The sequence below is a fragment of the Cyclospora cayetanensis genome, unplaced genomic scaffold (genome assembly GCF_002999335.1).
Source record: "Cyclospora cayetanensis isolate NF1_C8 unplaced genomic scaffold, CcayRef3 CcayRef3_contig_25, whole genome shotgun sequence".
Lineage (NCBI taxonomy): Eukaryota > Apicomplexa > Conoidasida > Eucoccidiorida > Eimeriidae > Cyclospora > Cyclospora cayetanensis.
This window is the reverse complement of record NW_020312203.1, coordinates 221,286-234,297: the sequence shown is the minus strand read 5'-3', so window position 1 is coordinate 234,297 and position 13,012 is coordinate 221,286. Positions and strand designations below refer to the sequence as shown.

General features: G+C 53.5%; 2 protein-coding genes and 1 non-coding gene across 3 annotated transcripts; 2 read left to right on the top strand and 1 right to left on the bottom strand.

Annotated features, from left to right (window-relative positions):
- The first annotated feature begins 2,882 nt into the window (after positions 1-2,882).
- On the top strand, positions 2,883-2,956 carry Trnai-uau. Its single transcript has one exon. It is a non-coding gene; the product is annotated as a tRNA-Ile (tRNA).
- A 569-nt stretch (positions 2,957-3,525) lies between these two features.
- Positions 3,526-6,628, top strand: LOC34623214. Its single transcript, XM_026338334.1, has 5 exons — positions 3,526-4,378; positions 4,579-4,802; positions 5,476-5,543; positions 6,066-6,205; positions 6,408-6,628. Exons 1-5 carry the CDS (start codon positions 3,526-3,528, stop codon positions 6,626-6,628), a joined length of 1,506 nt encoding a protein of 501 aa, XP_026194119.1.
- Positions 6,629-7,502: 874 nt separating this feature from the next.
- Positions 7,503-11,546, bottom strand: LOC34623044 (general negative regulator of transcription subunit 3). Its single transcript, XM_026338301.1, has 5 exons — positions 10,826-11,546; positions 9,412-10,320; positions 8,419-8,777; positions 7,711-7,867; positions 7,503-7,573 (listed from the first exon to the last, which is right to left on the bottom strand). The coding sequence occupies exons 1-5, from the start codon at positions 11,544-11,546 to the stop codon at positions 7,503-7,505; spliced, it is 2,217 nt and encodes a 738-aa protein (XP_026194086.1).
- Between the last annotated feature and the right edge of the window lie 1,466 nt (positions 11,547-13,012).

Here is a 13,012-nt window from a genome sequence, read left to right as displayed (position 1 = left end):
GGCTGCGGCTGCTGTGCGCTACTTGCTTGCCAGGACTGCGGGAGACAAGCAGCTGTGTTTCTGGTGCTGATGCCACCCTAGGATGCCCACAGGAGGCGCTGAGATAGGTGCAGATATGGTTAAGGGCTGGAATATAGCGTGGAATCCAGCGCAGCAGCACCAGCGGCAGCGGCAGCAGCAGCAGTAGAATGCGCTGCTGCAGCCGTAACGGCGGATGCGAGCAGCAATACTGCAAAGCCACGGGCAGCAAACTCAGCGGCTTTAGGCCTGCGAGTAAAAATGAAAATCCCAGAGACTTGTTGTACAATGTAACAGCGCCACTATTTGCAGCAACAGACCGGCTGTTTGCTGCTGCTCCGAGGGAGCAGCAGCAGCGCCAGCGCAGCCATCAGCACTGCGGCCGCTGCGTAGTTCTGTGCGCTTCGTCTGTATTTATAGCAACTGAATACATATCTATTCTGCGTATCTGCATATATACATACTCGGAGGTCAACGACGCGCCGAAGTTTGGTGTGTTGGGGGCTTCGATTTAGGGGTCTCGATTTCCGGGAGTGTATGTAGCCAGAAGAGAGGGTTGTATTTAGTGCGGCATGCACGCACTGCTATCTCAGGAACAGACGAACACACTTTTCTAAAGGCAGCTGCTTATGTGGGGTTACAATTCTTGTGCCGTTGGTTTTGTCCGGAGCTCCTTTCTGTGGAGTGCGCCCTGGGAGACGGAGTTGAGGCTGGACTCCATATCACCAGATCATACACAAATACCTCTATGAGGTCATAGCTCACTCTTGCTACAGCTATTAGGTCCGAGTTGCCTCCTAGATCTGCTTCTTTGGCTTCTTGGTCGCGCTGACGAATCTTGTGTGTCCTCTTTGTTCAACCCCGGACCTGGTTTACCTGAAACACCGCTCTTCTGTGCGCCCCCTTGCACCTCCCAAGTCTTTAATATGAGACATCACATGGTCCTTTGATTGACTTGATATGCACCCTAAGCGGCTTTAGAGCCTCAAATATTGCTGTTTATTAAGCGCTGACAGCAAGTTTACAGCTGCTTTTCGAATAGCTGAATGTCCTCGAGCGGCTCAGGTCAACCTCCCCTCCTGAAACTGCACTTTCTGCATCTAGCTGCAGTTTTGATATAGCATCCTGTCAGATCGCCATTGTTGGGATATTTACAGCCAGTCAGCATAACAGGGAATCGTTGTTGCGCGGGCTGTTGTGGCTCGCATAGCCGGTTCCGCATTCGGGTTAATGAAGAAAAGTCTTGAACCTGACAGCGCACTCTAATGTGATGTGTCTCGATATGTAAGTAACTCTCTTTTTTAATTGGATCTCAAGCTAGCTCCCAACACGGCGCTATCACTTAGAGCAAACAAGTGCCCTGAGGGTCAAGTTTTGAAAGAAAGGAGAAGCTGTTTGAGAGCTGGAGCGCTAGCTGTTATAAGTGTGGACCGCACATGCTAGTGAAGGCCTAGGAAAGGGGCCTGAATAATTCAACTTAACGGAGCGATGTTCAGCGTTGCAAAGGTCCTCCCAGGTCTACAGTGTACTGCCCTCTTGAAAGGGAGATGCAGGTGGGGTGGCGCAACTCGTCCCATTTAAACATTGAAAACATCTGCCACAAAAGAGCAGCCATGCATTTGTATGAGAAAGAAGGAATCTTGCCTTGAAACCACTTTGGCTGCGTGAGGAGAAGGGCAAAGCCCGCCGAGTGACTCCTATGCGTGGGCAAGGCTGAATAGCCTATTCGGAATCAGCACGCTCAAATGCCTAAGCTGTAAACACAGAATAAGGTAATGCTAGTCTTAAGAATGCCTAAGTGGAGGAGTTAGAAGCTTTTAGGCAGAAATAAGGCTCGACGTCAGTAGAGTACGAGGGTCCCGTAGGGGCCCTTATCACCTATTGCAGTTCTTTTCAAAAACGTCGCAGCCTCCAGCACAAGCAGCACTCGTAATTTTCCCCTAGGGGAATAAAGCTGATTGTCGGCTTCATGCTAACAATGGAGCAGTGTAGGCGTCTATGTTACACTTCTGACCTTTTTACTGATCCTATGCACTCAAGAATTAGCGAGGTGTGACGGCAGGTATGCTTGGAAGAGACCTGCTGTAGCACATAGGAGATGCCACTCATTATCGGTCATTGAATTGAATTTATCGGGAGTGATCTGCACTGGAACTGCTCTCTCGAGGTCTCCTAGTTGGCAACGCACTTGTCAAAACGAGAGTGATACTGTCAAAGGCCCTGCTCGTGTTGCTATAGTGTAGTTTGCCTCTCGCAAGCCTCATCATATGCCGTATTATCTACACCTCCATGCGTTTGCACTACAAAACCATCCATGCCGACTTCCACTGCATGAGGGGTCACAACCTACGTTTGATTTGCGAGCACCCTCGTTGCTTTTGCACTGCACTCGTGCCCAAAAAGGCAGGCACCGCTTGGTAACGGCTTGCCTGCTCCCCAGGCTTCCGAACGACTACGGGTCTAGGTCAATGCTCTCTTTCTGCATTGTAGAGGACCCTTCCACGCGCGCTGGTTCTCGACACATGTGGGCAGTGGGAGTTGTCGCATTCCTGCATCAAAGCTTCAAGCACCGTGTGCCAATACAAAGTGTGGCCCCTTCATAGTCTCCTTCTGGAAAGTGGGAAGCGGTCTCTCATTGCAAGAGAGGTTCCCTTTTGCTATGGTGTTGCTGCTGGCTATGCAGACTCACCCTACGCGCGATTAAGCTAGGCCGAGAGGACACATGGCTTCGGGTTACTGCACAACTGGTGGTACCGAGCAGAGCGAGCGTGACTCTATCCGTGCGGAAAGTACAACTGCTAAGGTGTAAATTTTGCTTTGCGTTGAAAGTGGGTTGCCATGTAATGGTGTTTCAGCTGTCGTCAGCTCCCGTGGCTCAGCTGGTTAGAGCGTTGGTCTTATGAACCGAAGGTCAGGGGTTCGAGCCCCCTCGGGAGCACTTGCTGTCTCTGCACGTCCAAGTATATGCTTTGAATACAGCTGTGGCCTTCTGCTTGAAAATAAGATTTTTGCATTTTCTTAGGGTGCATACGCCTGTGTGCAAGAGCCGCTTCGCCTGTATGGCTGCCCCCCGAGGGAGTACGTGGGGGGGCCTCCAACCCGCTACCCTGGCCCCTCCATGTGCGAACAGCAAGCAAGCGGTCCATACACGCCGTAGACATTGGCACTATGTCCGTATTTCTGTTTAGCACTCTTGAGCATGTAGCGTGTGCCTTTGTATTGTCTGCATTCTAACTCCAGCACCCTTTCTGTTGCAGCCGCGCGCACAAGCACCGACTTCGAGACCGCAAGGGCCCTAATCCCTTCCTTTGGAGTTCGTACCACGCCGAAACAACCGAATTCTCGCTCTTTTTCTGAGCTTTCTCCTTTGAATGCGATCTCCTTGACCTCACGTCCTGCATCCTGGGGGCCCCTAGGGGCCCTTCGCCGCGATACTCGACCGGTTCCCTTCAACGCGTAGCGCCTGGGCGCCCCCGCTTCCCCCAAGAGGGGCCCCTGCTGTGCGACATGACCACTTTTGGGCTTCTTCTGCTGCTAGGACTGGCAGGGGTCGCAACGGCGGGTAGCCTCGTGGGGCCCCTAAGGGCCCCTCCACCGTCCCTGCCCCCCGAGTTTCAAGGACTGGACGCAGGCGTCCTCTCGAGAAATCACCCTCCCCGACATGCCCGTATTCGCTCGCGCTCTTGCGACTTATCGACACATCGGGCATCAGCAGTGCCACAGTACACGTCGTTCCTTTGCGCTTTACAGCTTCCCCACGGCAACAACAGGAGCACCCGCGCCTCTGCAGCAGGGAGAACGGGAGTGGCTGTTCCCGAAGACATTCGGGGTTTTGGCCGCCTGAGGATATACCACTGGCTCAAGCCAACGGTTTCGCAGCAGCAGCTGCAGCAGCAACAACAAGAACGGCAACAACAACAAGAACAGCAACACCAACAGGCACAGGAGCAGCAGCTTGGAGGGCTACTTGGTCCTCTCAGTTATTTCTACGACTTTGATGTGCACCTGCAGCGCGTTGGCGCCGAAGTGTACTATGAAGCAGCAGCGTCTGCAGTGGTTGCACAAGCGGAAGCCGCAGCGGAGGCAGCACGTGAGGCAGCAACAACTGCATCTGCAAGGCCCGTGCAGCAACCACCGCCATTCTGCATGCAGCTGCAGGGAGCCTCAGAGGGCTCAGCGACTCCAGATGGCTGCTCAGAGCAGCGCGAGCAGCAGCAAGCGGACATAGAGGAACCCCGAGGAGGGGGCGTGTTACTGGAGGTGTGGCTGCCAGGAGTCTCCCCTCGAGATATTGCGGTGCAACTCTCCCTCGTAGGGAGGCACCGAGAGGCAGAGATCATACCGGGTGTGCGAGAACGGCGTATTTCCTGCTGAGATTCTGCTTCCTCCTCTGCTGCGCTGTCAACGTTTGTGCTGTTGCTCATGCTCTTGCCGCTTGCTTGTGATGTTGTGGGGGTGGAGAGAAGGCTCCCTGCACTCAGAGAAGGCTCTTCCTGCCGCGTTGTCGGGGTTGCGCATCGACAGAGAGATCTTTGTTTTGTCGACCTGCCTTGCATTCAGAGGCGCGCCCTCCTTGCGGTTCGGTGGCTTCGACACCCTCTGTCGACGAGCTGGCATCAAACTACGTTTTGAATGAGGATTTCCTATGGGAAGAGACCGTAGAGGCTGCAGAGGAACGCATCGCTAACCGCAGGAAGCCCCCCTATCTCCCTCCGCCTTTGCCTTGTCTGATTATCAACGCCCCCAAAAGCACTCGTGCCCTTAAGTGGGAAACCGAGACGTTTGTACGCAGATTGAAAAGCTCCATGGTTCTCTCTTAGGAAACTTTTCTCAAGAGGCCGCCTCCCCCGATGGAACCTTACTGCCTCGCGCTTCGCTTGGTCGTGTGCATCTTCATGCCAGCACTGTTGCACCACATTTCGCTTTCTCTTCTTTCTCTGTCCTTCTCTGCTGTCTTGTCTGCAAACAAACTCCAATGCGCACCTCTCCCCCTGGCCACTCCAGAAAATACCGTGACCTAGTCCATAAACCCCCCCCTCTCCCATCGCTCTCCCTCCTCTTTTGCCCCTATTCGTTCTTATGCGGCGCTCTGCTGCGGCTCGCTGTATACCTCCTTCCGCATGTATGCGTGCATGTAAATATATATACATGTATATATGTATCGATACAGTTGTGCCCATGCATGTGTGTGTATTCGGAGCCCATCACTGCGCCTTGCCTCTCACTTGGCCTGCTGCACACGCCCTGCCTTCCGTCTGTCTTTACCATGCTCTGCACTTTCGCTTATCTGACTTCATCGTGCGTGTCGAAGTCTCCCAAGCAGACGAGGGAGGGACTCTGAGGGAGGTCGATGTTAGAAGGGCATGTGGTAGGAGGCAGGCGGAAAATCTGCCCTTTGCAAAAGGGGGTAGTGTTTATATCTAGGCTTCGTGATACGGCTCGGTTTGCGCTCTGCAGAAAACACGATTCCGCGATGGCCGATCGTTGGATTACCAGAGGTATCAAAGGGCTCTCAGACTCGCCTGGTGTGTGTCAACCCCACAACCAGCCATCCCTCTATACCCTCTCTTGTAGCCAGGCACGGCCCCTTCAATCCAGAAAAGGCCACAGCTGACTAAACATTCACTGTTTCCCTGTCTTCCAGGGAACGACCTCTAGATAAACATTCATCGAGAGGTCTTCTAAAGCCCACTCTTCTTACATATCTGCACGGCTTCCATCTCATTCCTTCGTGATGTGTATGGACATTACTCCCCACGTCTATATATATATATATATATATATATATATATATATATATATATATATATACATGTACATGTATGTACTATACGCGTATGATCTGACGACTTCCCACACCTTCTTTTAACCTATATATCCCTATATACATGTAGAAACATAAGTATATTTCTACACCTCAACAGCTCTACGGATATGTGTATGAATGTAAGTATTTTCTTGTAGTATTTGCGTGGAGGGTCGGAGGTCGACTCTAAGCACAACCTGTATTCACAGCCACTTGCGGTCCGTGCTCGGGTATGTCTCAGGCCTGCAGACTGGAGCCGAGCGGAGGCGCGGTTCGATTCTGGCCGTCTGTTGGTAGTGATTCCCCCGCTGCCTATCGATGCTCCTCCCCCGAACTTGCTGCAACAGCAAGACCTCTTTCCGCTCGCCATACCCGTACAAGGTAGCCAAATGGTCCGGTTCTGGGCCTTTCCACAGAGCGCAAACAAGCTGCTGTGTTGCCTTGCAGAATTCCCTATCTCCTTACCCACTGCTGTTGAATTGTAGGAGATACCTGGCCCGCTGCGCGCTGCTAACACGGGAGTGCGTCCTCTTCGGCTACTTGCTTCTTTGCGTCCGTACTGTGTGTGTGCTCTCTTCTTCAGAGCTGCCCACCCCACTGCCACCTTTCCCAGGGTTCACAGTCACCAACACGCGAGCTGATTGGCTCTTCAACTTCGCTCGCTTTCCACAGCTGTACGATGTATCTGCGGACTTTGAAGCGGCGAAAAAGACCCTTAAGCTACCACATACATCACAGGCAGCAGCAAACCCAATCAAGCCCAAAGTCCGAGTCCCCAACAAAAAGAATTGGAAGGAAGCGTGAACGCACGAGACCGCTCCCACACATACATACTGCTGCATTGCTGCCGTCGACCCTCTCGGTGATGCAACTAGTAGGGGTGTGCGCCACAGGGGCCCCTACTGCTACTGTGACGCCGCTACTTGTACTGTGTCGAATTCGCTGCTCGACAACAGCCTGTCACATTTTTCAATTTTACGGTATTCAGAGCACGAGGGCCCTTACGTCCGATGGCCTCGATTTTAGAGCAAGCCGTCTCGGTGTCTAGCCAGATGCGGAGGATCGCTAAGATTCCCCTAGTCGCACGGTGTCCGTATACATTCACTCTACGTAGCGGTAGGAATAGGCAGATCAGAGGGCGACGTAGAATTTGTGCTATTTATTTGATCGGATAGCGGCACAAACTTACGTACGCGTGCACACACACACCCACGAGCCGGATGATACGGAGAGCGAGGCAGGCAGGAAGGCGAAAAGCAAGCCAAAGAGAGAGAGAATAAAAATGGAAAACAGATGTAACGAGCTACAGATGGCATCACTGCCTGCGCAGTCAGTCATCCACCTAATAGGGGGCAGGGGCCTTTTTTTTGCGATACAGCTTGCCCAGCAACCTGCTAGCCGCGAGCCAACGAGCTAAGCAGCTAGCTACCAGCTCACTGCGCAACAAAACTGCAATCGAAATTCGCAGAGGCAGCAGGCTCGTCAAGCCTCCCGCGAAGCTGCAAATGCAGCAGTTAGTGCTGCCGCTCACAGCCATAGTACTGGCCTTGCTGCTGCAGCCGCCATCTACCAAGCCGCGTTTGCGTCTTAGACAAGGTTTGCTTCACCCTATAGGAGTGGCAGCTGCAACCGCAGCGGTGGCACCCGCAGACGCAGGGGAGAAACACGTTCTACGGTGTCACTCCTGCAGCTCGTCTTCTAGGTAGATGTACTCAAAGGTAAAATCGTGCTTCACCCGCGAACACCAGCCTGCAGAACCAACAGCAGCAGCGCGTCGTGCAAGCGCTTCAAGAAGAAGAGCTAAATAGCAGCAATCCACGCACCAGCGACAAGCAGAACGGAACCAGCAACAGCAGCAGCATTGGCAACAGCGAAAAACAGCAGACCGTTGTCGTAGTCGAAGTAAATGTAGGTGCCCTGCTCGTATTTGTCTGTAGAGACACGGGGTTCCTCAAGCCTCTGAAACCACGTGAGAAACTTCTTGTGAAAGCGCCAGGACTGCGCCTTCAGTTCCTGAGCCGCGTGCAGCTGCTGCACTGTCCCCTGCAACAAAAAGACACTACCCAAGAGGCATCGCACTGCACGATTGAAATATATACACCCACCCCAAGAAATCGCGACTGCGACTCTTCGAGAGGAGCAAGGCACAAACTGAAAGAGAAAGCTGGAGGAAAAAGCACAGAGAAGCACAGAGAAGCACACACTGCTGGCAGTGCGAGACGCTCCCAAAGTCCGAGGTCTCCCACACGAAAAGTATTTACACATACATACATATACATATATACATACATATATATATATATATATACAAATATGTACATACATATATATACATACATATATATATGCACATCTATGTAAATAGAGAAGGCAGCAGGGAAAGCAAGTTGGGAAGAACCTCGGATGAGGCACCTCCATGGAAGAATCTGAAGGTAATGAGAGGCAAAGAGGGAGAAGCGTCGGAAAAGAGAACCGGGAGGAAGTTGAGCGGATTTATGAAATGGCAAAGCGGAACACAAATCGAGAGGTTTTGTTCTCCCTTCATTGGCCTTTCCTATTCGGCGAGCAACTGGCCACCAGACATTTAACCTTACCCTCTGGAAGTAGAAAGCAAAGAAAAGAGCATCTGTCTGCAGGCGCTTGAAAAAGTCTCGACTGTCTGCGGCAGCAAAGCGACCCTTCGGGAAGCAGTCCGGAGGGCCAAGCGGCGCACCAGAGCCGCTCGCTCCTTGGAGGCTTCCCCCTCCAGAACCCGTGGAGGGGGCCCCCTGGGGGCCCCCAGAGGGCCCCCAGGGGGCCCTTAGGTGGAGGCAAGGCGGGAGCGTATCTCCCCTGGGAACCCACGGTGGCCAGAAGAACGGCGACGAGGGGGAGGCAGATGAAGAAAAGTCGGCATCGCATGGCAGCGGACGGTCACTGCATGAAGCAGCGACGAGTGAAGCCACGAGAGAGACTGCATGCAAAACAGTGCACCATTCGGATCCAGAGGCGCAGGTTAAAAAAGGCGCTGAGAAGGGTCTTCGAAGGGAGGGAAGGCGGAAGCGTTGACTAGGTTGCATCGGCATGCAAAGTGGCCGCTAAACGAGGCACATATATATATATATATATATATGAATAGCCATATATAGATGTATGATAGACATGTAGACCTTTCCAGATGTAGATAAATAGATATGTCAGATACCTAGATATACATATCTATATAGATAGATGGTCAGCGGGAGGAAGAAAGAAAAAAGTGATGGAAAAGGATAGCGATTAAGACAAGGCGGCAAAAATAAGCGCGATAGACACCCCCTCGCCCCTCCGGCCTCAGCGGCGGATCGAAAGCTGCAAAACAGCCGTCTCCATGCAGCCGCACAACTCTCTCTCTCTCCCCATATATAAACATTTTCCTCTCTCCCTATATATATATATATATCTCCCTCTCTCTCCCTATATATATATATATCTCCCTCTCTCCCTATATATATATATATATATGTATCTCCCTCTCTCTCCCTATATATATATATGTATATATATATATATATATACATTTCCCTCTCTCTCTCGCTCTCTCTCTCTCTCTCGACAAATTTCCTTACGGTCTTCAGTTGCGGCCTCCGTAGGAAGCTGGTAAGATCCTGGAAATCCGTAGGTTGAGGGAGAGCCGCCTGCTCCTTCAAGTGCTGCTGCTGTGTTGCTTGCTTGGCTGCTGCCGCTGCTCGTGCTTTCAGCAAGCGGCCGTTGCTCTAGTTCCTGTTGCTGTTGCTGTTGTTGTTGTTGTTGCTTGCCTTGAGCCTTTGCAATACCCCCTCCCCCTGCATCAACTGCCGTAGCCGGCGAGGCAGTAACAGCAGCTGCTGACGCTGCCTTCGCCTTCCAAGGCGCAACGCTTGCTGCTGCCAACCCACCGCCACTCCGCTGCTGCTGCTGCTGCTGTTGCTGCTGCTGCCGATCTACCGCGGGAGGCGTCCCTACATTTCTCTGTTGCTCTGCAGTCACATGCAGCCTGCCAGTCTTCCATACGTTGCCCACTTCGGAAGCTCTGCGACTGTTGCTGCTGCTACCGCTGCTTTGAGTTGCTGCTGCAGGAGATGCGGCCGATTGCTCGCCGCGCCAAGAAGCAGTAGCAGCAGCAGCGCCCAGGGTGGGATTTTGTTGCTGCAGAACTGACGACCAACATGCAGGGGAGGCTGCTGCGCTTCCTTCCATCCCCTTCACCTGCTGCTGCTGCTGCTGCTGCTGCTGCTGCTGCTGCCTGCTCTTCGTGGCAGTGCTGCTGGCAGCGTTGCTTGGACTGCTGCTCCGCCTGCTGCAGTTGTTTTTTGAAGCGATGTCAGGCTCCTCAGAGGCACTCACTGCCCGCCGACTGCTGCTGCCGTCACAACTGGCACTTCCGCAACTGCTGCTACTGCTCTCTGCTGCCGTTGCTTTACTGCCATTCATACTGCGTGCCCCTCCGGATGCAGGACTGGCCCCCTCCACAGCGCCACTCGCAAGGGTATCCACCGCTGCGTCGCCACACGAGACGCACAATGAGCGCTCCAAATAAAAGCGATCGCAACCTCAGGGGGATGCAACAGACAGCGCACGCCCTTCAAAAATGACCGCTGCACCCGCAGGGTGTACATCCACTGTACCCCCGTCCTCCAGCAAAAAAAACCATGCAGCCCCTCTCCGCTTCCACTACCACCATTCCCCTTATCCTCATTCCCCTTCCCATTGCCAAGCCCCCACACACACACACATACACGTACACAAAGAGCAAAACCACCAACACCCATCACCTCCCACCTCCAGAATCCCCCCTCTCCTCCTTGCTCCTCTCTCTATCGTCTACCCCCCCTCCCCGCCTTCCCGCCGGCCTCTTCGTTATCAGCCCAGAAGCAGCAACAACAGCAAACACCGCAGAGCAAAGACAGCAAAATTCAGACGGCAAGGAGCGCTCTACAAGCCAGCAAGCACTCAAAGCTTTCTGATGGAGGAATGAGGGTAGGAGGACGATGTTTATCTCACAGTGCGCAGTATCGGAATTGCTGTCTTTGATATCGGCTTCAGTATCTGGCGCTTCGCTGGTGATGCATTCATACACACTTGCATCAAAGACATAGTCTGGATCTGCGCTGTTCAGAAGGTATTCCTTCAAAGCGCTGCTGATGGCTTCTATAGACTCCGGTTGGAGCTCCTCCTTATCCCATAGCCTGAGCACCAACTCTACTTTGTCGATGTGGTGCTTGTGCTGCTCAATCTGTAGCTCAAGCCGCTTCTTTTCACGTTCCCGATCTCTGTCGCGCTTGCCCTTCCGCGGATTGAGCGCTTCCAGCTCTATCTCATGCGCCTCCATCTCCCGCTGCAACTGCTGCAACGCATCCACCAACACCTCCCGCTGCTTCTCTTCTGGCCCTGGATTCTTTTGCCTCGCCGCAAGCCCCTCCTTGCTGAAGGCTTTGATCTTGCTCTCGCGCTCGCATTGCTTAAAGGCTTCCATGCCTCGCTCAATGCGCTTCCTCGCCTCGTCGAGAGGCGCTTTCTCCTTGATGTCTGCATGCGCCTGCCAGGCCTTGATGAGGTCTCTGAAGCGCTGCAGCTTCTTGATCTCGCGCTTCAGCTCGCCCTCGATCTTGGGGCTTTGCTGAACTCGAAATTTTCCGTGGAGCTCAAAAAAAGCATCGCAACCCTCCTCCACGCGCTTCAAAGTACGATCGACTTCCTGCTGCAAACGGCGTTTTTCTGCCATTTTTAAGCTGCTCGGTGGTCCTCCCTCCACGCTTCCAGTCCGTCGGGGTTGCGCCGGCGCTCCTCAAAATTCTCCTGCGCTCTCAGAAAAGATGCTGCGCGCTTCACGGCCCTGTATGCGTGGCTGTTGACGCTGCGGATGGTGGCGGTGTACAGGAGAAGAAGGAGGCTTTCGTTCCTGTGATGAGGGACGCTCTGGTGGACGGTGGGAGAACGTGTGTGTGTCTGTGTGTGTTTGTGGCTGCACACAAGGGTGCTCTGCACGACCGCCTCCCCGTCCCAGAGAGTTGCTTCCTCTGGTGCTGCTGCTAATGATGCAGATGCAGAAGATGATGATGATGATGATGCAGATAATGATGTTGCAGATGATAATGATGCTGGTGGTGTTGATGATGATGATGATGCTGGTGGTGTTGATGATGATGATGCAGATGATGATGTTGCAGATGATGATGATGCTGGTGGTGTTGATGATGATGATGCAGATGATGATGATGCTGGTGGTGTTGATGATGATGATACAGATGATGATGATGCAGATGATGCAGATGCAAATGATGATGATGCGAAGTTTCTGCAGAGCGACACCCCCAGTGGCGCGCGGTGGCGGTGTGGTGAGCGAGGCTGCTCGCCGATGGAAAGAAGAGATCGCGCGCAGGTGTGGATAAGGTGCCTGGATGCTCGAATTCCTCGCGCTGGTGCAGCTCCTTGTGATGTGTACTTGGGGCAGTGGCTTCGTAGCGTCCGCAGTCTCAATGTGGCGAGCACCCTGGTCAAAGAGGCGTAGCCGCGCCTGCGCGCAAGGGCTGCAGTGTTACAGACAGAAGAGCGCGCTTTCGCGTGTCACAGCTCTGCGGAAGTTGCTGAGGAATCCCTGCTGCCCCCCTAGCAAAAAAAATGGCGCTGTGGTTGCAGCAGCTGCGGGTGCAACCGCGCGCGCACATACAACGATCTTCAGCCCCCTGTCTACGCGGCTCATATACTTCCGAGGCGCTTTAAGGCGCAGTGTCCGCGCGCCGATTGGCTAAAGATTGCGTGCCGGCGAAGGAATAGGGCAAAAATGGGCCATGGGAAGCAAGAGGTTTTCCAGGCGCTGCCTGTTGGACATGGCAGCGCCGCCTTCCTTTGGGGCTTGGTCCTGCTATGCTGCTCGCATGATGGCGAAGGAACGGCGTCAAATGCGCTTTGTGCACCACTTTCTTCTGTTATTGAACTGCGCAAAGGGCGTATTTAGGCGCATGTCGCTTCGGCGGCCTCTTCCACGAAGGGGCTCCATACAGCGCTTCCGCCTTCGGGCTGCGTCCTCCCGTACCACCTCGAGAGGGGTAGCGGGAAAGCAGAACGCTGTGAGGCGGAATTACGCTTCTTCATTGCTCTCTGCGGATGACACCTTGGGGAGCACGGGCAACCCTGGAAGCTCCAGACGCTGCTTTTCGCGCACCTCCTGTGCCCCCCAAGTGAGAGCGG